This window comes from Nicotiana tabacum, chromosome 24 (genome assembly GCF_000715075.1).
Source record: "Nicotiana tabacum cultivar K326 chromosome 24, ASM71507v2, whole genome shotgun sequence".
Classification (NCBI taxonomy): Eukaryota; Viridiplantae; Streptophyta; class Magnoliopsida; order Solanales; family Solanaceae; genus Nicotiana; species Nicotiana tabacum.
This window is the reverse complement of record NC_134103.1, coordinates 50341024-50368933: the sequence shown is the minus strand read 5'-3', so window position 1 is coordinate 50368933 and position 27910 is coordinate 50341024. Positions and strand designations below refer to the sequence as shown.

The following is a 27910-nucleotide window of genomic DNA, read 5'->3' as shown; positions in this document are numbered from 1 at the left end:
ACCTCCAAGCGGATTTGGCTAAGGCTCGTGAAGAAGAGGCCGAACTCGATAAGCAGGTGAGCCTCGTTATGTTAAAGTATGGGTTTGACTCAACTGTGGAAGTTAACCCTTCTTTGTCTCAGCTATAGTAAAAGGTTGAAAAGATCGGGTCACTTCGGGAAGAAGTTGATCAAATCAAAGCTGAATGTAATCGGTGGAAGGAGACTATCGACCGCCTGGCTGCGGAAAAAGAGACCATTTTGACCAACTTATTATCGGCCGATGTTCAGCTTCGAAACGTCAAGCAAAAGGGTTCGGCTCAAGCTAAGAGGATCGAGGAGCTTGAAGCTCGGCTTGCTGAGGCCAAGGCGGAGGTTGAGTCGTCGAAAATCTTGGTGGATAATTCCATTGTCGTGTATCGGGCTGATGTCGAGGCTGCTCAGATGGAGGCACGAGAGGCGGCAGATACAGCCGACACTCGAGTACATTGGGTTGCCGAACTTGCTAAATGTAGGTCTCGGAGGGAGACCATCGAGGAGATACATGCTCGAGGTTTCGACCTTACTTAAGAAATAAAAAAGGCTAAAGAGCTCGAAGTTGAATCTGAAGCCTTGGCTTCTGATGGCGATGATGATGATGATGACGGTAGCAAGAGCGGATCCGAGGACGGGGAAGAGCCTGACAGAGAAGCAAATGCCCCTGAGGATGTTCAGGAAGCTTAGTTCTTAATTTTTTAAGTTTGTAATCAATCATGTAGTAATTTTTGTATATAGACAACTTGGCCGACTTGTGAAGACTTTATACGTGCCTTACAAATGTTTTCACAAGGATCTTAACAATTTATTCAAATTTGGACTTCGTAGTCTCTATGATTGATTGTTTTTTCAGACTCGAAGTGACGTAGCCCTTAGGCTTACTAGTTGAGTCAATGTTTCGAACTCGAAGAAATATAACCCGTAGGCGTAATAGTCGAGTGAGTGCTCGTTTGAACTCGAAATGAAAGTAGCCCGTAGGCTTTAGTCGTCGAGTGAGTGATTCGAACTCGGAGTAATGTAGCTCGTGGGCGTAATGGTCGAGTGAGTGCTTGCTCGAACTCGAAATAGAAGTAGCCCGTAGGCTTAGTCGTTGAGTGAATGATTCAAACTCGAAGTAATGTAGCCCGTGGGCGTAATGGTCGAGTGAGTGCTTGCTCGAACTCGAAATAGAAGTAGCCTGTAGGCTTAGTCGTCGAGTGAATGATTCGAACTCGAAATAACGTAGCCCGTGGGCGTAATGGTCGAGTGAGTGCTTGCTCGAATTCGAACTCGAAATAAAAGTAGCCCGTAGGCTTTAGTCATCGAGTGAATGATTCGAACTCGAAGTAATGTAGCCCGTGGGCATAATGGTCGAGTGAGTGCTTGCTCGAACTCGAAATAAAAGTAGCCCGTAGGCTTTAGTCATCGAGTGAATGATTCGAACTCGAAGTAATGTAGCCCGTGGGTGTAATGGTCGAGTGAGTGCTTGCTCGAACTCGAAATAAAAGTAGCCCTTAGGCTTTAGTCGTCGAGTGAATGATTCGAACTCGAAGTAATGTAGCCTGTGGACGTAATGGCCGAGTGAGTGCTTGCTCGAACTCGAAATGAAAGTAGCCCGTAGGCTTTAGTCGTCGAGTGAACGATTCGAACTCGAAGTAATGTAGCCCGTGGGGGTCGAGTGAGTGCTTGCTCGAACTCGAAATAAAAGTAGCCCGTAGGCGTAATGGTCGAGTTTATCTTATTTCTGATTGCATAATAAATCTTCAAATAGAGGAATTTTTCTTGGATATAAGATATCGGTAAAGAGGAGGACTTTTTTTGCAAGTCATTATACATGTGTTTATGTTTCGCGTCTGGGTTCGGGCCAACTACATGAGCATGGTTCGTTTTGACCATTTTGGCTCTTACAACTTTTCCTACTAGAACCCCGTTGTTGCGAAATAAATTTCTTGTATCAGAACTTGATATATTTGAGGGCTAATGCCCCCCCAATATTTGAGGTCGATTGTACAGAGGCATCAGATACTTGTTGTAAGTGCAGCACGATCATTGGTTGCCTCATTAAAAATCTTGCCGAAAAACCCATTTGGGATAAAACCGGTCTAAGAAAAAAAGAGTGCAATGCATGCTTTCAAGCGAGGGGTCCATCTTAGCTCTTGTTCGGACTTCTGCAGGGGTCAGTTTTGAAATGTAAATGAATATGGAAGGGTCGTACCTTAGAAGTAGTATCGTTTTAGATGTGACACATTCCAACTGCTTGATAGCTGTTTGCCGTTTATAATGCCGAACATGTACGATCCCTTTCCGAAGTTCTTGAGAACCTGATATGGTCCTTCCCAATTTGGTCCTAGTTTTCCTTCGTTCGGATTTCGGGTATTGATGGTGACTTTTCTTAACACTAAGTCCTCGGGCTTGAAATGGCGGAGCTTGGTTCTTCGATTATAATATCTTTCGATTCGCTGCTTTTGGGCGGCCAATCGGACGAGAGCAGCTTCTCGTCTTTCGTCCGATAATTCGAAGCTGGTATTCATAGCCTCATTATTTGATTCTTCCATCGTGAATCGAAATCCGGTATTGGGTTCACCGACTTCGACTGGTATCAATGCTTCAGACCCATATACTAAGGAGAATGGGGTCGCCCCCGTACTGGATTTTGACGTTGTTCGATATGCCCTAAGGACTTCGGGCAGGATTTCTCTCCATTTTCCTTTAGCGTCGTTCAACCTTTTCTTTAAGTTTTGAATGATAGTTTTATTCGTTGATTCGGCCTGTCCGTTCCCACTGGGGTGGTATGGTATTGATAGTATCTTTCTTATTTTGTGATCTTCGAGGAATTTTGTTACTTTGCTGCCAACGAATTGTTTCCCATTGTCACATACTATTTCGGAGGGTATCCCGAATCGGCATACGATATGATCCCAAATAAAGTCTATAACTTCTTTCTCTCTTATTTTCTCGAACGCCTGCGCTTCAACCCATTTAGAAAAATAGTCAGTCATAAATAAAATAAATTTGGCTTTACCTGGGGTCGATGGCAGAGGGCCGACGATATCCATTCCCCATTTCATGAACGACCATGGGGATATGACTGAGTGAAGTTGCTCTCCGGGTTGATGGATCATTGGCGCAAACCTTTGAAATTTGTCACATTCACGAACAAATTCCTTCGCATCTTTGCCCATATCGGTCCAATAATACCTTGCTCTAATTATTTTTTGAACTAATGTATCGGCACCGGAGAGATTCCCACAAGTGCCCTCGTGCACTTCCCGTAGGATGTAATCGGTACCTCCCGGACCCAAGCATACTGCCAGCGGTCCATCGAATGTCCTTCGATATAGCATTCCATCTGAAGTCAACGTGAATCGAGCAGCTTTAGTCCGTAGGGCCCTAGAGTCTTTAGTGTCCGATGGGAGCTTTCCGCTCTTTAAGTATTCAATATACTTATTTCTCCAATCCCAGGTTAAGCTTGTAGAATTTATCTCGGTGTGACCTCCTTCGATTACCGATCTCGAGAGTTGGACGACAGTCCCCGAGTTCAAGTCATCTTCCTCGACCGACGATCCCAAATTCGCAAGTGCATCAGCTTCATTGTTTTGTTCTCGTGGATCATGCCGTAAAGTTCGTTGTTTGAAATGGTGCAAAGTGAAAAGTAGTTTGTCTAAATACCTTTGCATTCTACCTTCTCGAAATTCGAAGGTTTTGTTCACTTGACTCACCACCAGCAAAGAATCACATTTGGCTTCAATGACTTCTGCTCCCAAGTTTTTAGCTAGCTCGAGACCTGCAATCATGGCTTCATACTCGGCCTCATTGTTAGTTAACCTGGTAGTTTTAATAGATTGCCTAATAGTGTTACCCGTGGGTGGTTTCAAAACTATGCCCAACCCGGACCCCTTCACGTTCGAAGCCCCGTCCGTAAAAAGGATCCATACTCCCGATGATGTACCCGATTTCAACAGGAGTTCTTTTTCGACTTCAGGTACGAGGATTGACGTGAAATCGGCCACGAAGTCTGCTAAAATTTGAGACTTGATGGCCGTACGGGGTTGATATTCGATATCGTACCCACTGAGTTTGACTGCCCATTTGGCCAATCGGCCTGATAGTTCGGGCTTGTGCAAAATATTACGAAGCGGGTAAGTGGTTAATACGCATATGGGGTGACACTGAAAGTACGGTCTTAACTTTCTAGAGGCGCTTATCAGTGCAAGTGCCAATTTTTCTAGGTGCGGATATCTAGTTTCTGCTTCTCCTAAGGTCCGACTTATATAATAAACGGGAAATTGCGTACCTTGCTCTTCTCGAATTAGGACACTGCTTACAGTGATTTCCGATACTGCCAAGTACAACAAAGTTTTTCATCCTTTTTTGGAGTGTGAAGTAGTGGTGGGCTCGATAGATATCATTTTAGTTCCTCCAATGCTTGTTAGCATTCCGGGGTCCAAGCGAAATCGTTCGTTTTTTTGAGTAGAGAGAATAATTTGTGACTTCGATCTGATGATCTCGAAATGAATCGGCCTAAGGCTGCAATCCGTCCCGTTAGTCTTTGTACAGCTTTCACGCTATCCACGATGGTGATGTCTTCGATGGCCTTGATTTTATCGGGGTTAATCTCGATTCTCCGATTTGACACCATGAAGCCGAGGAACTTACCCCAACTGACCCCGAAAGCACATTTTTCGGGGTTGAGCTTCATGTTGTATTTCCTCAAAATCTCGAACGTTTCCTGCAAATGGGTCAAATGGTCCTCTGCGCGCAGGGACTTAATTAGCATGTCGTCAATATAAACTTCCATTGATTTACCTATTTGTTCTTCGAACATTTTATTTACTAGGTGTTGGTAAGTAACCCTTGCATTTTTAGCCCGAAGGGCATCACATTATAACAATATTTTTCATATTTGGTGACAAATGAAGTTTTTTCTTGGTCCTCCAAGTTCATCTGGATTTGATTATACCCGGAATAGGCATCGAGAAAAGTGAGGATCTCGTGGCCGGCCGTGGCATCGATCATGCGATCGATGTTGGGCAGAGGAAAGGAATCTTTGGGGCATGCTTTGTTCAAATCCTTATAGTCCACACACATTCTAAGTTTATTCCCTTTTTTAGGCACTACAACTACGTTGGCTAACCATTCGGGATATTTCACCTCCCGAATGGACCCTATTTTGAGAAGTTTGGTTACCTCGTCCTTTATGAATGCGTGCTTTTCCTCGGACTGGGGTCTTCTCTTTTGCTTCACCAGTCTGAACCTAGGGTCCAAGCTTAGCCGATGCGTCGTTATGTCCGGTGGGATCCCTGTTATATCTAAGTGGGACCAGGCAAAACAATCAATGTTATCGATAAGAAATTGAACAAGTTTCTTCCTGAGTTTGGGGCTCAACCCCGTTCCCAAGTATACCTTTCGCTCGGGCCAGTGCTCGATTAGTGTGATTTGCTCTAGTTCTTCAATCGTTGATTTGGTGGCGTCGGAGTCATCGGGAATCGTGAAAGATCGAGGGACCCTTTGACCATCATCTTCTTTGATCTTCTGGTTATCTGGTTGGGTCGAAGCCGACATCTGTGATTGCTATTTGGTGTCCCGTTGTCCTTCTGAGCCCAATCCCTTTATCGGCGAAGGCGAGGATATTGATTTCGCTTCCTCGACGACGAACATTTATTTTGCGGCGGTTGTTCTCCGTACACTGTTTTGACACCTCTTGATGTTGGAAATTTGAGGACCTGGTGTAGGGTCGAAGGTACAACTCTCATGTTGTGGATCCATGGCCTTCCGAAAAGGGCGTTTTACCTCATGTCGCCTTCGATCACGTGAAACTTCGTTTCGTGGATGGTTCCGGCCACGTTTATTGGTAGGATTATCTCGCCTTTGGTGGTTTCACATGCCATATTGAATCCGTTTAGAACTAGAGTTGCGGGTATGATCTGGTCCTGCAGACCGAGCTGTTCTACGGCCTTCAATCTAATGATGTTGGCCGAGCTACCTGGATCGATTAACACACGCTTAATTTTAGTTTTATTCATGAGTACTGATATTACTAGTGCATCGTTATGAGGTTGGATGACTCCTGCATCTTCATCATCGAAGGACAAAGTCCCTATGGGTGCGTAATCTTGAGTCCGAGATCGCTCTTCCCTCACAATTTATGTTTTAGTGCGTTTAAGCATTGGTCCCTGAGGGGTATCGGCGCCACCGATGATCATGTGAATGACGTGCTGCGGTTCTTCTTGCTCGTTTTGCTTTCCGAAATCCCTGTTGTTAAAATGGTTCTTCGCCCTATCACTCAGAAATTCCCGAAGGTGCCCTTTGTTAAATAAGCGGGCTACTTCCTCTCTTAGTTACCTGCAATCTTCCGTTCTGTGACCATGGGTGCCATGATATTCCTACATTTGATTGGGATTCCTTTGGGCAGGATCGGTCTGCATGGGTCGAGGCCACTTGGTGTCTTTGATGCGTCCGATAGCCGACACGATGGCGGATGCACCAACGCTGAAGTTATACTCTGATAACCAAGGTGCTTCTATAGGATCGACATATTTATCAAAGCCGCTCTTGCTCATAAATCCCCGAGAATTTTTCCCTCGATCAATCCTTCGATTGTTCCGAACTGTATGGCGTGTTGAACCGCTGTTCATCCGATCTGCGACGTACGCTTGATATCGGTCTCTGTTCGACCTTTGTTCTATGTCGATCTCCCTTTGGTTTTTTGTAGCTGTCCTGTTCTGATGCATGGGTCCATACGGAGCTCCCAACTGGTCATCTTCGACCCTAATTTTCGATTGATATCGGTTGTGTATATCTGCCCAAGTTATTGCTGGATACTCGATCAAATTTTGCTTCAGCCGACATGATGCTGTCAAACTTAGCTCGTTCAACCCTTGGGTGAAAGCTTGTACGGCCCAATCGTTTGTGACCGGTGGCAATTTCATGCATTCCATTTGAAATCGGGATACGAATTCCCTCAGCATTTCATTACCCCTTTGCTTTACTTTGAAGAGGTCTGATTTCCTTGTTGCAACCTTTATGGCACCAACATGTGCCTTTACGAACGAATCTGCTAACATGGCAAAAGAATCGATGGAATTTGGCGGTAAATTGTGATACCGGATCATTGCTCCCTTCGAGAGGGTCTCCCCGAACTTTTTCAACAACACAGATTCGATCTCATCTTCCTCCAAATCGTTACCTTTGATGGTACATGTGTAAGAGGTGACGTGTTCGTTAGGATCGGTCGTAATGTTATATTTGGGAATTTCGGGCATACGAAATTTTTTGGGGATTGGTTTTGGGGTCGTACTCGAGGGAAAAGGCTTTTGTATGAATTTTTTCGAATCAAGCCCTTTTATCATTGGTGGAGCCCCCGGGATTTGATCGACCCAGGCATTGTACGTTTCCACTCTCTTGTCGTTGGCTACGATTCGTTTTGTGAGTTCCTCGAGCAATTTAGTAATTTCGGGAGTGGTCCCCGATTCTTGCTCGTTTGATTTCACTATGGCGGGCTCCGTTCTGGGGGTGATTTCTCGAAGCGGATTGGGATTCGTCCTGCTTTGTATATGAGTTTGGCTCTGTAACTGGGCTATCACTACTTGTTGGGCTTGTAGCATCTCGAAGATCATACGTAAGCTGGCTCTGATTTCCCCCGCGTTATGGGTATCTCGGGCTACGGATCGAGTACCGCCCTGAATATTTTTTTCCGGTTCGGAACGCTAATTCGCCTCCAGAGCTATTCGTGAATTGACATCCAATGGTACTTCGGCTCGAATTTTGGGTACTTCGATTCGAGCCTCAGTGCCATCGTCAAGTGGCCTTCCGCCCCCCCGGGTGCCAAGTTGTTGGTTTCATCTTGAAGGCCGGCTTCGTGGTTGATAGGTAAAGCCATTGCTGATTTGAAGTTGTAAATTGGTGTGTACTACAGATTTATGTCAAACAATCATTGTTATCCTTAGCCCCACGGTGGACGCCAAACTGTTTACCCGAAAAATCGGATAACGTTAAATTTGTGTATGGTTCTAAGGATTACGTGATACCCTTTGATACAAATCGTATAGAGACATATCAATACGAATATTCTTGACTACAAAAATGGAATAATGAATCAGAAAGAATGAATAAAATGAAGTAAAACAAGCACAAGGAGATATCTTTTGTTCTAGTGTATTTAGTATGTCCATAACTTACAAGGATCCCCCTTTTATAGTAGAGGGTCATTACTTTATTTATAACAAAAAATAATAAAATAAAACATATAGTGGAGGACCCATGATGATTTGTCTCTTCCTCGATTCCCGCCAAGATTCTCTCTCTTGGTGCGGTTGCAACAGCTCGTGTGTGAGCTCGATACTGGCACGAACTCGTTACTGGGTCGAGCCCTTCGGTCTTGGCTCGAGTTTGACCTTCGGGATGGGCGTCGCGCATTTCCGACCTCGAAGCAATGCCTTGTGGATCGATTTGGTCACGGGCTCGATAAGGTTATCGAGCCGACTCCTCGAGCAGCCTTCGAACTCGAGGCTCGTTAGTACTGTCTTCGGAGCTCACTCCCAAAATCCCACTCCGATTTCTTACCACTTGAACTCGATCGAACGTAGGAAGGCCAAAATCTATTTCGACCATATACAATCTGAATAATCTACCAACAAGATTGATAGAATAACCCTGTAAAATCATCAAGACCACTAGAGCTCTCACTACTGAATCCAAACACTGCTATTTTAATGCTCATTGACTTATAGTGATCAAAGTAGAGATACGTTGTAGAAGATCAAAATTATCTCGAATCCTCTTTTTTGAAAATTGTACCTGAAAAATAATCTGTCTACCTCATTAATCATATCAGTGTTAGATGTTACCCAACCACCTTCTACATTTTGTAGTCGGCTAGGCTAAGTTTCCTTCTTCTTACCTTGACATAGGCATGAAAGAAATTTGTATTTCTTTACCCCCTCCTGAAACCACTGCATTCCTGCTTTTTGCTTCCAATATTTTTCTTCCAAATGCAGGTATCTACTTGATCAGCTTGTATCTTACGTAATTTTTTTTTATTTTATCGGTTATTATTATTTTTATTATTGTATATATATATATATATATATATTTTTTTTAATTTTATTTTAATTTTTAACTTATTTGGTATGATAATGATTTGAATTAAACTTGAAGATATAATGATTCATATTGCCGATGATAACTTGTTTTTGACGAAAACAGAGTTATTTTAATTGTTGTTGTTGGGAATAGTGAAATATTATTTAACTATTGAAACTCGCGTGAAGATAGCGATAGGCCCTAGCTATTTCATTACATTTCATCACATTTAAGTGTAAGGTTCAACTTCTACTAAACTCTCTCTTCTCTGCCTCTTTTCCACACCTATTGATCAACCAAGAAAAGAGAAGAAACAAGCGAAATCGTTGTATACCTATCGAACGTTGTAGAACAACAAGTTATAGAGTTTGATTAGAAAAAAAAATTGCTATATTCTATCTCCCTTATTATTCCTCAATCTCTGTAGCTCTATTCAACTAGTTGTCTTCTAAAAGGTGAAAAAAAACTAGTGGTTTCTAATCAAGTCATTTACACATGAAAAATTGTCATCACTCGTATCTATTATGATTGTGAATCATAGATATGCCTCTATCTACTTCCCTGCATTAGTTCGTATCTTAACAAGTAAAAGGAGAAATGAAGAGAAAGTAGTGTGTTGGAGCAGGCTATGAATGGAGAAGAAGAAGAATTTGAAGCAGCTCTAAGAAAGCTAAGAGGGAAACATGCTGACATTTCATATGAAAGGTCCACTATACAAGTACGTATATATGTGTCTCTAGCTAGCTAGCTTGCTCCATCTTTCCATTTTTCTACTACAAGACGAATGATGAATGATGAATGCGCTGAGATTCAATCCTACAGGAGTATTTGACCATTCTTCAAACGCTCCCCAAAGTCACCTTTGTAAACTTGTTCGACAGATCCAATTATCGAGCTGTGATTGTAAGCATCCCAATCATTCCACTCCTTTTTTTTTGGGATTACTTACACAAAAGGTCATCCAACTTATGATCAAACTGCACAAAATTATCTAACTAATTATTCTAACAAAAAAATCATTAAACTTTACTACTCCATATATAAAGATAAATGCGGATCTAGTATTTAAATTTAATGAGTTCTTTGAGTTAATTTTGACTGAGATTTTAGTAGATTTTTATACATGCCCGTTCAAAAGTTCTAGGTTCATCATATGAACTGTATCAAGAATATCATTTTGCCTAAAATCTGGTCAACCCTAATATCATTGATGACCTTTTGTATAATTAATCCCTTATTTTTTGTTTTGTTAAGCTAACATTACTTATTTTTGCTCCTTTCTGCCTTTAGATATCTGTTGGGTTGATGGCGTTCCAGCAGTTTGTGGGAATTAACGGAATTGTTTTCTATTCTACTGAAATTTTCAAATCAGCAGGTATGTTGTAGTTTTAACTATATTATTGTTGTTATTGTTGTTTGTTGTGGCGTCACTGTTGCCATCTTCCACTAATTATACGTGATTTGATGTCAGGTTTTAATCCTAGTCTGGGAACGATACTTTTTGGCATTTTACAGGTTTCTGTTTTCTCATTTCTAAAAATAATTACTCTCCCCGTTTTAATTTAGATGATACATTTCGCTTCACGAGAATAAAACTATGTGAAGTTTGACCAACTTTTTAAAATGTATATTTTTATCATATTGCCATGAAAAAAAGTGTAACTTATACTTTTCATATAGTTTTTGAATATCTAAATTTTAATTAAAAATACCGAGTTAAATTAATCTAATTTAATTTCAAAGTTTAGTCAAATTGATTCTTGATAAGCGAAATATATCATCTAAATTGAAATAACGGGAGTATGAAAAATCTTTGATAATTTTCTAGAAAATGTAAATGTACGTATATTTTTCTTTCAGGTGGGAGTCACTGCAGGGGGTGCACTTTTGATAGATAGAACTGGTAGAAGACCCCTTCTAATGGTAATAATTTACAGACAAAAAGGCTGTTGAAAATATTCATACTCCCCTTGAGTTCAATTTAAGAATCCAAAACTCCCCACAAGGACAAACCCCTTGAGTTCAATTCCACAAGGACAAAAAGAAAGAGAAGGTCACATATCCAAAACTAATAGTATTTCTTTATTTTTCAGATGTCTGCGTCTGGCTTGCTGTTGGGGAATCTACTAATTGCATTTTCATTCTTTTTCAAGGTTAATTAATGTTATGGTTGGTGTGAGTTTTTTTCCCCCCTCTGAACTTATTCATTTTTATAAGTATATACTATTGTTTTATTTTCTAACAGGCTCATTCTGTGGCACTAACTCTGGTCCCCAACCTTGCTATTCTTGGCGTTTTGGTAAGACTTTGATATAAAAATTTTATTGTAGTCTTAAAGTAATTTCATTTTGTGTGGTAAGTTCTTTCATTCCATCCAGTGATGAGAGTCATTTTTCTTTAAAAGACGGTACAAGAGAAGAAAAATAATGAAAAACAGTGTACACATTTATCTTTAAGCATTTTTAATTTTATACATTTTATATACTTTATTCTGAAAAAACTATTCTATCAATGCCATATCAAACAAAAATTTAGATTGGCTCTTCCTATCCTTGGAACAGTGTAGTGTAAAATGGGAGGAAAAGGATATATATTTAAAAGGCATGTAATTTCTCATGGAAGCTTAACTGTATCTTTTTATTGTTTAGTTCTATATATAAGCTCTTCTCATTAACTCTTTGAACATCTCGGTTTATTTTTAAATTTGTATCGGGTACAGGTCTACATAGCCTTCTTTTCAATAGGAATGGGGGCAGGTCCTTGGCTCATTATGAGTGAGGTAACATTGAAATCAACGTTTATGTTATTTTATATTTTATCTTATATACTGTCATAATTAAAATCAGCAAGCTATCCTTTTTATACAAAAAAGAAAGAAAGATGGTCTTAATTAACAACCTTTCTATTATATGTGAAGGTATTTCCATTACATGTAAAGGGATTAGGCGGAGGTTTAGTGACATTGATGAATTGGTTTGGTTCTTGGGTTATTTCTTACACCTTCAACTTTCTCATGTTGTGGAGTTCACATGGTAATCCCATTGAACACTACCTTCTGTTATTTCTTAGTCTGAGTTTCTTTTCCAAAACAAAAAAAAGATACTTATATTTCAGGAGTTAATGATTCTCTTATTTGATTAAAATTTCTTTGAGAGTAATAAACTGTCAAAAAAAAACCATATATCTCAACCAACAAAAGAATTTCTAGCTGCTTAATTTCATTGAATATACTAGTGTCACGACCCGGAATCCCAACCTCAAGGTCATTGAATACATGTCCAAAGCATACTGACCAAATAAGTAACTCCGGAGCAAGTGGAGTGTACCAACACCTTCCACTGAGCTGATAGCCTACTAGGAGGACTCTCAACTTGTCTATCGGGACCTGCGGGCATGAAACACAGTGTCCCTAGGCAAAAGGGACGTTAGTACAAATAAAGTACCGAGTATGTAAGACATGAAAAATAGTATATAATAGACATGAAAGAAACATGGAGTAAAAAATTCAACCTGTAAGTCTGAATAGCTCTGTGAATCATGTGACATCTATAATGTCATACATATATGTATAAATGTCATACCATGCATAGGTATATGTGTACATAACATTATCAATCCTCTGAGGGCATCCCATCATATCATCTCGGCCACTATGAGCGAAATCATCAACGTATACCAGCTGATCAGGTGGTGGTGCGTATATAACGTCGTAACCTTTTCCCATATCTCATATACATATAATATATGCGTATATAATGTCATCTGGTCATGGGTCAATGTACATTTATAAATGAATGCAATCCATAAGAAGTAAGTCTATAAATCCAAAGGCCAGGGCACTGGTCATGGGTCAATGTACATTTATACTCTCCTTGCCATCTAGGCAACTGTTTTGTGAATAAATCCAAAGGCCAGGGCATTCCCCCCTTTAGGCCTCTTTCTCACACCATAACTTATGGTTGGAATTCTTCCAATCTCGTAACGTTGCTACCTTCTATCATGCAGTATGTACGACTTTGTCCTTGTATGTGCGCCTATGTGACTCTTCTCTCATTTTTCATCTAGCTTTTAGCTAATCTCTAGGCCTCACTTTGTGAACATATACAAAATTATGACAAGTTGTACCTCTGGGCGTCTATGGCCTTACTACATCTAAATAGGTCATACTATACCATAACTCTCACTTCAGTTTATTGTTACTGAGGTTTGCTACCAAACTCTAGGTTACTCTCGTTGCTTATCCCATATGTAGTCCTTTAATGCTTCCTCATTACTGCAATGACGGCCTAGTCTCATCTCATGCTTTGTAACTTTTATCCATCCATTGTTGATTCACCTCAATGTTGATCTACAATTTACCACTGATAACTTGAAACTTCTTACGTAATCATTAGGGCTCATGTTGCATCGATGAACATTTGAAGTGATTTTCCCGATCCACCTGGGGGCGATACCATACTTCCATAACCATATTTCATGGCATCCTTACGTGGTTCATCTTATGGTGGTATTTTAATTCTGTACAATTCATGAAATCCCCCCTTTTCTTTTCAAATCATTACTCAATCGAAGGCCCAAACGTCATCCTATTACTATCACAATTACACCCTCATTATACTACCAGGGCAACATTCCATCTCTTCTAAATGCTATTAGTCTTAGACTCCTGTAAGTTCATTCAGGCTATACTGAGCTTTCTATAACTTAGAGAAACCATTAGCTCTCTTGTTTTCATGGGATTAATCCTGAGGACTTATCCATTCTCGTCACCTTCTCACTCGCCCTTTCTTATCCTTACTCCTGTCTTCCTAAAACCCTGTCGCTTTACCATACTTTATCTTGTGACCTACACATATTTATTTATATTATTCGCAACCTTCCTTCAACTTGTTTGCACCATATATTTCCTTATGTTATTCTGGAACATCAAGCAAGACATCACATCGTCTCTAACTCTTCTTTACTCTCTTAATTAGACTTCTCGATACCTAGAAGTCATAGGCTGGAAGACATGCCACTGAGGATGCCGCTATCATTCCTGGATACTGAATCCCCATGCTTCTAGCCTTCTATCCGAAGTATAGATTGTTCACAACCTTCTGCACCTGAGTATCTCGTACGTTGTTCACCTTTACCTTACTTACCTTAAAATCTCGCATCACATCTTCTATCTATTTCATGATCTCCCTTCCACATAGGTATAATTCATATCCATAACTTGAAGCTCTATTATAATACTTGCACCCCTGGTGCATACACAATCCGATGGGAGTTTCATACTGACTTATTATGAGGCTGGTACTCTTCTAACTGGCTTTCTCGTAGAGCCGTTATAGAATATGGTTATAGTACTATCTCTCTTGTACCTATGATATTAAGAGTGATTCTGCAATGTTCTTAATCATGATTTCTAATTTTCTGGGTCCAATAATTAGACTCCTGATTTACTTAGTTGATGTAACTCTTTAGTTTCCTCTTCCTTCTGATCAGCCGATATGTAGGCTTAAGCTATCTTCCGATCTTCACCTGGTCCATTCTCATATGTATCTTTCACGTAATCTCTCTTGGGATATATCCTTTGTCTTAACATACCTCTTGCTCTGGTTCCTAATGTATCAAGCGTCCATTCACACTTATTTATCAATAACATCCTGGCCGGGAACTCTTAGCGCCTGTCCTCGGCGTCGTGCTTGCATAATGTTCTGGAGTCGTGATATATCTGTAGGGTCTGAATAAATACAACCTCATCCCTTTCGCCTTTTTACCACATTCTTCCTTTACCATTCCATAGTTATTTGAACCACTTAACTCCGACTTAATACCACATCACACTATATTCCCCCCTTTAGGGGAGTACTAAGATTTAGCGCTACGACGATTTACCTATAGATATTTTGCCTCTTCATCCTTGACATCTTTTCACATCATCAGTGACCCTTACTTGCCTTACGGTAACCCTTCTGTATCAGGGATAACTGAATTCCTTACGTACTAGGTGTCGATTTACCTATAGGTATTTTACCTCTTCATCTTTGGCGTCTTTTCACATCATCAATGACCCTTACTTGCCTTACGGTAACCCTTCTGTATCAGGGATAACTGAATTCCTTATGCACAAGGGTGACACCTAGTGTAACTGGAACACTTAGTCGTTTAAGCTTAACTATGCTCACAGTGCTTGCTTTAGGGAAGCGTCTTCCTGAATGAATTTTAAAGGCCATTCTTCTGTTGTCTATTCTATTATTGCTGGAACGCGATCTCTGAAATTCTCACGATGCCGATTATTATCAAACCCTTTGGTCCCTAATTCATGTTCAACTTATCTTGTTCATTAGCCCATGCTGATTTCTATTACTCAGGGGGTCAAACTTTTCCTTTCGATAATCACATTCGAGTCACCAACTCATTTCTTGAAGTGAGGGTATGACTTATACAATTTTATTGTCTCAAGGCCTGCCACCTCTTGTCTTTTTCTTCACTTGACTATAGACTCTGTCATGTCATATTTTGATTTACCGTTATCACTCATTTATCACCTCTTACTCATAATGCTTCATTTACTCTCTTCTTATTCTCCGACTAATATTTCTGTCTATCACTTTATTTTGAAAACTTCAACAAAACGTTCTTTCACATTTAGCTCCCCTTGCTTTATCTCACTGGCTCTTCTGGACGCCTAACATTCTCGTTTGTTTTTTAGGGGCTGGAGTCATACTAAGGTAAATATTTATCCCTTCTAGAATCCCACTGCCTATCTTCTGAAACTTCTGAATATTCTAGTATTCATATATGACTGTACTATTCTTGAGTTCACCATCTGGGTGTCTCACAAGGAGATCTATTACCACATTTGTACTATCTTCGGAAATGTTAGCTAATGATAACAATCCATCAACAATTTTGGGTTACTCTAACCGCAGCTGGATCCTGATATCCCTTCCTTCTCTTAAACTATATTCTGTTAGCTCCCATAGGGCATAACTGAGATGGGTGTGGCCAATTGTATATATCTCCGTTACTGTTGAAAGTAACTCAGAATGCTTATATTTCTCTGCCTGAATGATAAATACTGATAATCTTCACTAACTGGGTACCTCGTACCCTTCTTCACCTTATTTTTTTTTACTTATTGCAACTTGTATCTTCCTTCTGATACTCTTATTGCTTTTTACCATATGGGCGGATAGATATTCATGCCTTAGGGCTCCTTATCAAGAAGCTTACACGTTTTAGTACACACATGATTTGCTGAAAACCTCACATTTACTCATCATAAGCATGATGCAAAATCGAGTTCCTCTGACTAAACTCTTCCACAACTACATTCAATCTCTTACCACAACCACATTCAATCACTTTGGGGGTGAAATTATACTCAACTCAACCCGTGTGCCTAACTCATGTTGTACGGCCCTCTAGAAGTGCGATGTGAACTGCGAACCCCGATCAGAAATGATGGACACCGGCACATCGTGAAGATGAATGATCTCACGAATATAGATCTCAACCAACCGCTCTGAAGAATAGGTAACTGCTACTAGAATGAAATGTGCCGACTTGGTCAACCTGTACACAATGACCCATACCGCGTCGAATTTCTTCAAAGTCCGTGGGAGCCCAACAATAAAATCCATGGTAATATGCTCTCACTTCCACTCAGGAATCTCAAGCTTCTGAAGGAAACACTATGCGAAGCCTGAAGTGCAAACTGAACTGGCTGACCCATAAAACCTCTACCATCTTGTACCCTGCCTCCAAAATAATGACCAGTAGATCTCTCCGGTCTACGAGGCCTCCTTGCCTCCCTGTCTCCTGATCTCGCATGTACTCTCTCTCATGGCCCCACCTGTCCTCTCTCTCCTGATCCCACATGCCCTCTACATGGCGAGCGATCCCTACCACCTACTGAAACGAAACATCTGACTCTAACTCCCGCGCCATGCTGAACCGAATGTCATGCCTGAGTCCCTCAATGAATCTACGGACACACTCTCTAACTGTGGCGATCAAAGCAGGTGCATGCCTGGCCAAATCACTGAATCTCACGGCATACTCTAACACTGACATAGTGCCCTGGCGCAGCTGCTCAAACTCCGCGCGCCATGCATCTCGAAGGAACTGAGGTACAAACTCTCTCAGGAACATCTCTGAAAACTGAACCCATGTAAGTGAAGCTAACTCGGCTGGGCTACCCAACGCATATGCCCACCACCACTGGTAAGCCGCTCCCCTGAGTTGGAACGTAGTAAAAGCAACCCCGCTCTTCTCCACAATACCCATAGTATGGAGAACGCGGTGACACTCCTCCAAAAAACCATGTGCACTCTCTGAAGCCAAATCACTAAATGTAGGAGGGTCATATTTCTTGAACCTTGCAAGTTTAAACTGCTATTCCTTAGATGCTGCTGCCCTGACCACGGGCTAAACTGGAACCACAGACTGTGTCGCCATGATACCTGGAACCTGACCAATATGAACTCGCTGCTCTAGGGTGTGGGCGGAGGGAGTCTGGGCTCCTCCCCCAGTCTGTGAAATAGCTGGTGCAACCGGAGTCAACCCCGCCTGAGCCAATGTACCAAACATGCTCAGGAACTGTGCTAAAGTCTCCTGAAGTCCGAGGATAACAGCAGGCGCCTCCGGTACTTGTCCCCCAACTGGAGCTACTGGCGGCTCCTCAACTGCTGCCCTGGTAGGTGCCCTAGCTGCGACATGTTCTCCTCGTCGGACTCTGCCTCTTCCCCTAGCGACATCTGCTCCGAGGGTAATGTCATCAGTAATTGTAGCTCGTGTCCTCACCATCTGTGAGAGAATGGAATGATAAAAGTTCAAACTTTGAGATCAATGACTTCGCACGATAGGAATGAAGGAAGTAAAACTGTCCTAATAGTTCTGTAGCCTCTCGAAGATAAGTACAGACGTCTCCGTACCGATCCGCAAGACTACTAAACTCGCTTATGACTCGTAGCACCTATGAACCTAGATCTCTGATACCAACTTGTCACAACCCAATTCCCCCCTCCGTTGGGTATTGTGATGGCACCTAGTCTTAGGGACTAGGTAAGCCTAACATTAATTGAAACAACATTATTTAAATAACATCTAACAATTTGAAATAGAAATCACTTAAAATTTAAAATTTTCAAAACGGGTAGTACAAGTCATGAGCTCTACAGAGTGTTTGTTAGAAAATTTCCAAATACAACTGTCCAGAAATAAGAATAAACAGTGTAAAATGAAAACTTGAAGGTGACTCCGAAGCCTGCGAATGCAACATCAGGTTTACCTTGAGTCTCCACAGCAACAGTCCATACATCTAGCTAACGAATAAATAACTAGATCTGCACAAAAAGGTGCAGAAGTGTAGAATGAGCACACCACAGCGGTGCCCAGGAAGTATCAAGACTAACCTCGGTGGAGTAGTGACGAGGAACAGTCAAGATACCCACTGGTCTAATAAACTGTACAAGTATAAGTATATGACCAACAAAAATATGATATCTACATAAAGACTATGCAATATGGCTCTCAATACAGTAATGGCAATAAGAAAGGAAACAACAAGTATCAGTGGAATACCATAAAAATGACACAGAAAAGTGAATGGAACACAACCTAAATCCGGAATCACAAATACAACAAAGGACAAGTAATAACTCAGCAACTACAACCGCTTTTACATCAGGTTTTAGTCAACAAACTCCACGAGATACCGAACCTTGGATAAAATCACAACTCACGGGTTCCAATACCAGAACCTTGGGGTATCAAATTACATCCAACACGTCGAAAATACAAATCGCACCACGAATCGAACTTATGAACTTTCAAAACTTCCAACTTCGAAAACTCGTGCCGAAACCAATCAAACCAACCCGGAATGATGTCAAATTTTGTATGCAAGTCCCAAAAAACATAACGGAGTTGTTCCAACTATCGGAATCGCATTTCGATCCCGATATCAAAAAGTCCACTTCCGGTTAAAATCTCCAAAAATTTGACTTTCGCCATTTCAAGCCTAAATCAGCTACAGACCTCAAATTCACAGTCCGGACACGCTCCTAAGTTCAAAATCACCCAATGGAGCTAACCGAACCGACGGAACTCCATTCCGGAGTTGTCTTCATACAATTCTGACTACGGTCAAAATCCTACGAATTAAGCATCTGTTTTAGGGACCAAGTGTTTTGAATTATCCGGTAACTGAATTCAACCACGCACGCAAGTCAATACACATAATACGAAGCTGCTCAGAGCCTTATGCTGCCGAACAGGACTTAAATTCTCAAAACGACCGGCCGGATCGTTATAGTATACAATATTATACTAAGTGTATAATATTGCAAAAAAAATGAAAAGGGCTAACTTAATAATATGACCATATAGATGAGATGTAGTGTGTTGGATTGTACTTTTCTGAAATTCTCTCTTAGTTAAATTGATTAAAATATAATAACTTGGTACAAGTTGTGTAAAATAACATTACAAGCAGAGTGAATCCAGAATTTAAAGTTTATGGGTTCCTACAACGACCTCAAGTTATATATACAATATTTAGTGGGTTCATAGTCAAATATTTATAGATATTAAATGGCTTTCTTAATATATATACAGATTTTGAGAAAAAACTATTAGGTTTATGGGGACCCACAAGCTTAAGGCTGGATCCGGCCGTGCAATATTAAATTTTTTGAAACGGTCAAAATAGAAAGAGTGTCATGCAAATTGAGATAGTACTAAGGTGTAGAGAAGGCTTAATTGACTAGGTGTTGCTTTCAGCTCATCAGATATTAGATAATTATATAAACTCATAATTGTATGAGAAAATACGTTTGTTTTTTTAAAATACAAGGCGATGGATAATGTCATTTTCTCTTCTTGTTTCTTAATATGCAGGAACGTTTTTCCTATATGCATTTGTTTGCCTACTTGCTACGATCTTTATCTACAAAATGATCCCTGAAACAAAAGGCAGAAGGCTCGAAGAAATTCACGCTTCACTCAATTCATGAGCTGAAAGTAATCAAGGAGGAAAAAGGAATTTGATTTGTATTAAAAATGCGACGCTTACATTTGGCCTCGTAATATTTGGTCGAGTGATAATTTTTGAAGAAATTGGAAGGAATTGAAAGGATGTTGCACGTCAACTAAGTCGTGTATACTAGCATTAAAGAATCAATACCACAAAAAAGGGAAAAAGAATAGAAGAATTAAAGATATCTTCTTCGATTCACTAAAATTAATTAGAATAAATCAAAGTAAAGTTGTAATACCCTTGTCAATTATAAAATTGATAGTGCTAATTAATTATGAAAGAGGTGTTTTACATGTGGTTGTCTGTTAACTTCTGATTTTGAGTGTGTTTGATCATATTGGATGTTGTCCAGAAAAGATTAAATTATATATGTGTCACGACCCGGAATCCCACCCTTGGAACTGTGATGCTGCCTAAAATTTTACTTGCTAGGCAAGCCAACATTAGCTAGATTTCTTAACTAATTTTAACAATCCAAAATAAAACATTAATAAACAATAAACCGAAAAAGTCTAAAATGAATATAGAGTACTAATGACGATATCTAAACATATCCTAGAATCCGGAGTCACGAATACATGAGAAACTAGAGTACTGCACATATGGTCTGAAGCAAATACAGCTGTTTGAGACTAGATAAATAATAGAATAGATAAAGAAGGGGACTTTAGGGCTGCATACGTTATGCAGCTATATCTCAAGTCTCCAAATGTAGCTGAATCCGAGCAGAACACCACTAGACGTCGCTGGAATCAATGCCAGCATCTGCACAAGAAATGCAAAAGTATAGCATGAGTACAACCGACCCAATATACTCCGTAAGTGTCGAGCCTAACCTTGACGAGGTAGTGAAGAGGTTATGACAAGATACCTACGTAAAATCCTATATATATATATATATATATATATATATATATATATATATATATATATATATATATATATATATAAAGCAACAAAATAACAAGTAGAACAGTTAAAATATTAACTAGGAGGGGACATACGAAAGGAAATATTATAAGAACGACAAGTTTGAAATCACCAAATAATATCTTTCCGAAATGAGCAACATTGTAACCAAGTAAATCACCAATACGGGAATTAAATAAGGCAATGTAATAAAGATGGCACGGCATCACTAGTCGTGCTTTTACTCTCGTCCTCACCATGTCATATCATAAATAAAATGGCACGGCAGCACCCTTCGTGCTTTTATTCTCAACCTCACATGATATGATAATGATGATAAGCAATCAAATTCACGGCATCACCCTTCGTGCTTTAATCCTCACAACCTCTCAATAGATGGTAATATATGCAAATAAGGCACGACAACACCCTTCGTGCTTTTCACTCTTCCTCATTAAGCAACAATATAAATTTGAATTAACAATGCAAGGCGAGAAGCAATTTCACTTCAATTGTAATGCCATGATAGCAAATTCAACTTTCAAGATTTCCAACATCTTTGAAATAAACAATAAATTCGAGACGAATAATTAAAGAAGTAATAATCTAACCTAAGCATGGAAAACTTAGTCAATGAAACAATCAAACACAAAGAAGCAATTTCCACCCGCATGCTTTAACCCAATGGCAACGCATATATTCTCGTCTCTTCACATATACGTTGTCCCAACTCATAATACACGTAGAAAATAGATCAACAAGTCCTAATCCCTCAAGTCAAGGTTACCCACGACACTTACCTCGCTCTGCAACCAAATCAAGGCACAACCACATCTTTTCTTTTATAATTAGCCTCCAACCAAATCAAATCTAACCAAATATAGTTCAAATAATTCAAATTAGGCTTTAGAAACTACCCACGAGTGAAAAAGATTCAATATTTAATGAATTTGAAAAAATTCAGCAAAAGTCAACACCGGGACCGCTTGGTCAAAATCCGATATTCGGACCAAAACCCGATTACCCATTCACCTCCGAGCCAGGTTATGTGATTTGTTTCGAAATTCAAACTCAATTTGAGGTCTAAGTCTCAATTTAATAAAATTCCCAATTTCTACTCAAATTCCTAATTTCTACCATGAAAATCCTAGATTTGATGTTGAAAACACATCAAAAGTAATGGGTAATTGAAAAGAAATGGATTAAAGTTACTTACTAATGATTTTGGGAAGAAACATCTCTTGAAAAATTACCTCGAGAGTGTTTAAGGTTGAGAAATGGTGTAAAATGAGCTAAGTCCCGACTTTTTCATCTTTTACCCAGCTGCAGGTGTCGCATTTGCGATAATATTAGTAATTGCGATAACATGTTCGAATCCTGACTCAGAAGCCCAGTAGTCGCAATTGCGATAACATGTTCGCAAGTGCGAACAGCCCCCCTCGCAAATGCGAAGCTCACACCTCAGAACACTGACTCAGAAGCCCAGTAGTCGCAATTGCGATAACATGTTCGCAAGTGCGAACAGCCCCCCTCGCAAATGCGATAAATTACCACACCTCAGAACACTGAATCACAAATGCGACCTCAGATAGTTCGCAAATGCGAACTCATTCCTCGCAATTGCGAGATCACCCAGCCCAGGCCGCTGCATGCAAATGCGATGTCTTGATCGCAAAAGCAAGGATCGCATTTCCCAGCCAGACTTCGCAAATGCGAGATCTGGAGACCAACACCAGAAATAGGAATGCACCAGCTATAGCATTTCATCCAAAACTCATCCGCACCCGAGCCCCTCGGGCTCCACAGTGGCCAAATATGCACACAAGTATAATAACCTCATACGATCTCACTCGCAAGGTCAAAACACCAAAATAACATCTAGAACTACGGATTGGACATCAAAATGCATGAAATTTCAAAGAAAACTCAAGAAACTCTAAAATCACAATCAAGCGTCAGAATCCAATCAAACCAACTCCGATTTGTACCAAATTTTGCAGACAAGTTTCAACTAGCAAAACGGACCTACACCAAGTCTCAAAATCAAAATCTGAACCCGTTAACCACAAAGTCAAGCTACAGCCAAACCTAGTAAATTTTCAAACATTTAAATTGTTAACTTTCGGCAAAACAAGTCAAATCAACCTAGGGACCTCCGAATTCGATTCTGTCCATATGACCAAGTCCAAATCATGATACGAATCCAACGGTATCGTCAGAATATCGATTTGAGATTGTTTACCAAGAATTTTGATCGTAGTCAACCCTACCTTATTTTTAATCAAAATTTTCATTTTAATCAAAATTTCATATAAATATTTTTCGAAAAGTGACACGGACTATGCATGCAAACCAAGAAACATCAAGTAAATCTACGGGAAGTCTAGGAACGTAGAAATAAGGGTTAGTACTCAAAACGACCTATCGGTCGTCGTAATATGTGGGAATTATTATGGTTTTATTTGAAATTCATTGAAACAAGAAAGAGAAATATGCCCTCTATCAAGCTCTACAGTTCTGAAACGGATGCTATAATGCTAGTTAGAATCTTAGTTGTAGGGGGAACTATCAACTTCGATAATTCCAGTACTATAGTACTGGTTTTGACACCATAGGCACAGGTTATCCCTCCTTTATGCTAGATGCTACGTCGTCATATCGGATGTCACTGCACTTGTATCTCAAGATAAAATAGCCTGAAACACAAGAGGGAAGGGGTGGATCGTGCCAAATTTAAAAATCAGTTGACCAACTATGATATTAATCGACTCTTTTTCCTGCAGAAACTAGGTTAGAGCATAATAACAATGAAGAGAATTAAAAAAAGATAGAATAAGTGAGACACAGAGTTTTATATTAGTTTGTGTACCGGTGTGATAGCTACATCCAATTCCCTTGGGTCACAAGGGTTCTCTTAGATCTTCAAGAATGATTTGTTACAATGGTAGTGGTTTTCCTTCGTTCATCGCCAACGATATACAGACGAATGTTTGTCCAACTTTTGACATAACCTCTTGATTGTTTTATTTTTTCTTTCTATCTTTTGTGACACTAATAAACTCAAGAATACAATATTTGACTAAGAACAAGAAAGATGTAAAAAGCTTGTATGTGAAGTTGTGCACAGTTTTCTCCCTCTTTGAGTTCTTCATATAGGCAGTGGTTGATGTCTCGAGTTATTTTCAGTGAACAAGATCTTCATTGATAGTGGGCAAGATTGATATATTTCTTTGATTGAGGCAAGACTTTTTCTAAGAGATGCCTCTGAATCCAGTCAATAGATGATGACTGAATTCATATAACAGAATACGGTCTCCTTCCTTGTGCTTGCCATATCCTTCGGAGGGATTATTGGACAATTATGTTGATTGAGAGTTGATGTCTCTATCATTTCTTTTAGGTGACATATCTTACCGTAAGCTGAGTTGTCCGATTGACGCTCTTTTGATTTTCCTGTGATCTCGGATATTTGAATCTCAATTAGCTCTTCCTTGATCACTTGATTTTAGACATATCACTTGCATTCCTTTCCTTTTGCAGTTATCGTCTCTTTCTCTTCCATTGATCTATTTTCCTGTACAGATTAAAATGAAATTAGTATTACCATTAATAAATGTGTCATTATTAAAACTTAAGGTTGAACAATCTCCTCCTTTTTGATGATGATAATAAAAAAGAGTAATAATGTGAATGATATTTTTTCTGTATGTTTGCGTGCTTCCCCTGTGTTGTTGAAGTGGTTCTCCTGGTGACTCATTGCCTCTTCCTCTCTACTTTTCCCCTTTTGACATCAATAAAAAAGGATAGAACAATGCAAGACAAATAGGGTAATAACAGTAGTAGCAAATAATTTCATATAGTCCAAAAAATCTAATAATAAAAATACTAGTTATGGCAAAAGATTATTTTTGGCGAAGCACATAATCAACCTTAGTTTCTCCCTAGAAAGTACTTAGGGTGCTGATAACATTAGTGCAGAAGGAACCATATGAGGTCTCAACATCTTTGAAAAGCTTGTCCATCATGTCTGCCATGTTCTGGAAAGCCTTGATCCCTTGATTCTTGGTAGCTCCAATGCCCGTCCTTAGCTTAGCTGCATCTGTTCCTATCTCCTTTGTCACTTCTCCTTCCTTGTCAACTTGTTCCTGCATGGTTATGAGCATGCTTGTCAGGCCTTCCAACCCTTACTGAATCTGATGTAGGTTGCTAGAAGCAGTCATCTGTATCTTAACTGGATCAGAAGGTGGTTCAGCATTTGCTGGTGCCTCTGGTGCTTTCACTCGCCTTCATAGTAAAATCAGTCTTATCATAAGTGATAGAGATAAGCTTAGGTGAAAAAGGTGGAAGGTCTACTTTCATCACTTCAAAAATATGTGAGATAAGTATACCATATGTTGAATATGAGGCAGAGGATGAGACTTCTCTAATACTATCTAGCATGTACTGATGGATCCATATAAATCATTCAAGCCTTTTGTTTTGCACAAGACAGTAAAGTACAAAGATGTCTCTGGTAATCAAAGAGCTAAAAGAACCAGTTCTTGGTAAAAGAGTAGTTGCAATCATGTCATGTTCCAATTTCAAGCTTTTAGGGCCAATATTTGGGGAATTTTCAGATAGCATAACTTTTGCCTCATCTAGAGAAACTTCGAAATCCTTTGGCCAAGAGTTTAGAACAAACACATCATAAACATGAAATTTTGAAGAAAAGATTTTCTAAAACTAATAAGCATCAAGCATAATATGAGTACCCAAAATCATAGATTTCAACTAGTCTTTATCATTGACAAACAAGTTTGCATAGAACATTCGCACATGTTCTTCATACACAATGTTCCCAACAGTAGCAAACATGGGTAATAATCGTTAAAAGTCAAGATTGAGACAACATCACAATGTGTATCCTTCATGAGAGAGAGACTTACAGTGCAACCATATACCATGAATATTGATTTGTAAGATTTAAACTTTGATTTCTCCGGGGTCCGTAGAAAAGCATCTTGCCCTCATGCCCAAAATCAATATTTTCAACTTTTCCCTTCTTGCAAGCAAACCTTTTTGGGGTCTGGTCCATAGGTCTCCTACCGACCCTTTTCTGGCTTATTACTTGGTCTTCAGAAGAGTTACTACTTTCATCATCAGTTTTGAGAGGGTCAGAATCAAGGGATGATTCTAGATCAACAGTTTTTCTGGGGTTTGGGCTTTCTGAAAATAGTGGCTATGCCGTGTGGCATTGGAAAAGGAGAAGGTTTTAGGTTTAGCCATAACAGACGAGTGTCTGAGAAGTAGTAATGAAGTGATAGAAGAGTGAAGGGGGATGGTTTAAAAGGACTTAAGGAAAGTGTGAGGGGTTATCTCGATTGAAGAGAAAATGTGGGAAAAGGTGATGAAGTGGCTATTTTGAATAGTTTCTTCGGTGGTTCATATAGCAGGTAATAATGAAAATCAGTCATGCAATTAACGGATGCCATCAAAAGACTATACATTGCACAAGGCAATAAAATATTTTTGAAAATATAGTAGGATTCTATTAAGTAAAAATCTTTAAGGAGCAGGCATAATACCAATTTGATTTCGTATCGAGCAAAATCTTTCTTTCAAGAGAGGTTTTTTAAAAACATCAACAAGTTAAAACTCGATATTAATAAATTATAACATTATATCACCTTTGAAAACATGATCATGAATAAAATCATGCTTAATGCTTGGCCCTAGAGTAATGTACAAATTTTTTTGATAGACAAATAGCATTGGTATTATCACATAGAATATGAGTGGAGATTAGATGAAGGTCGTAGTCTAAAAGTTAATGAATAATCCATAATATTTGAGTACAACAACTTCCAACTACGAGATATTCAACCTCTGTAGTTGATAGCGCAATACAATTTTGTTTCTTGCTATGCCATTATATTAGAGCATTTTCCAATTATTGACACGACCACTTGTACTTTTTCACCATTTCCGTCACCTACAAAGTCCACATCTGAGAATCCTTTGAGATTAAAATTGTTAGAGCAAGGATACCATAAATCAAATTCAGTTATACTGATAAGATATCTAATGATACATTTTACCGCTGTGAGATGGGATTCCTTGGGAGTCTGGTGAAGTCCAATCCTACACCTCTAAATAAAGCGTAGCACAGTCATTAGCAATAAAAACCCAACATGGTTGGGGTCAAATCCCACAGGGAACAATATATAGGTGATTAGGCAAGTAAGAGAATTATCGCTTATTATGCTAAGCCAACAACTATTACGTGTTTTTGAGTAAATATTATAACTAATACGAAAATGTAAACTAACCTAGAAAGAAAGTAAAATGATCAATGACTACAAGCATGGATACACGGGGAATTACACTCAAGTAATGATTCAATGTATTTTATAATTTTACACATATGAGCGAGTTTATGTTAATTAGCCTTGGATTATAATTCTATATTAGCTTCTTCTGAAAACTAACAAGACTTCCTAATTGAATTATACCTAAAATAATTAGGAGAATAAAGTACACCCGAATGTAGCTACAAATAGTTCAATCATATCCCTAGGTAGAATCTATAAAATGAGGATTAACGCCTCAAGTTATTGTTAATTAATTTTTTCCAACCCCGATTTTGTCTTTTTCAAGATTAAACCGAAGTTAATGGCGAGTCCTAGGGTTAGCTAATCCCTTTTAAAAATATTAAAAAATAAGAATAATTAAAGAAAAAATTAATTCACTTCATAATTAATAAATCATTCAATACTAAGCATAACAAGAGATTTAATCCAAACTTTCACAATGAATATTTCCATAAACAAGTTTCAAGTATTGGGTAAGAAAATCTCATCCAAAGTCTTCAAATCTTCAACTCCCAAGTGTGAGTGCAAGAACCCTAACTCCAAGC

The 27910-nt window shown here is 39.3% G+C and overlaps 2 protein-coding genes across 9 annotated transcripts in view; one reads left to right on the top strand and one right to left on the bottom strand.

Moving 5' to 3' along the window:
* The window catches only part of LOC107817836 (sugar transporter ERD6-like 8), a 100191-nt gene extending 79792 nt beyond the window's left edge, over positions 1-20399 (top strand). For 5 of the 7 annotated variants that reach the window (XM_075247280.1, XM_075247279.1, XM_075247285.1 and 2 more), the window contains 10 exons: positions 9700-9792; positions 9897-9977; positions 10365-10449; positions 10546-10589; positions 10935-10997; positions 11168-11227; positions 11320-11373; positions 11794-11853; positions 11992-12106; positions 19968-20399. In XM_075247280.1, the coding sequence (XP_075103381.1) occupies positions 9700-9792; positions 9897-9977; positions 10365-10449; positions 10546-10589; positions 10935-10997; positions 11168-11227; positions 11320-11373; positions 11794-11853; positions 11992-12106; positions 19968-20083 (771 nt within the window). In that variant the 3' untranslated portion in view covers positions 20084-20399. The remainder of the gene's footprint in view (positions 1-9699; positions 9793-9896; positions 9978-10364; positions 10450-10545; positions 10590-10934; positions 10998-11167; positions 11228-11319; positions 11374-11793; positions 11854-11991; positions 12107-19967) is intronic. The other 2 variants (XM_075247281.1, XM_075247282.1) reach the window with 2 other exon arrangements.
* A 3452-nt stretch (positions 20400-23851) lies between these two features.
* On the bottom strand, positions 23852-26435 carry LOC107817837 (uncharacterized). 2 transcript variants are annotated; one of them, XM_016643727.2, is made up of 4 exons: positions 25941-26435; positions 25248-25299; positions 24945-25160; positions 23852-24589 (listed from the first exon to the last, which is right to left on the bottom strand). In XM_016643727.2, exons 1-3 carry the CDS (start codon positions 26087-26089, stop codon positions 24957-24959), a joined length of 405 nt encoding a protein of 134 aa, XP_016499213.1. In that variant the 5' UTR covers positions 26090-26435; the 3' UTR covers positions 23852-24589; positions 24945-24956. The 2 variants fall into 2 exon arrangements, with proteins under 2 accessions (XP_016499213.1, XP_016499212.1); XM_016643726.2 differs by having other exon boundaries at positions 23852-25160.
* Between the last annotated feature and the right edge of the window lie 1475 nt (positions 26436-27910).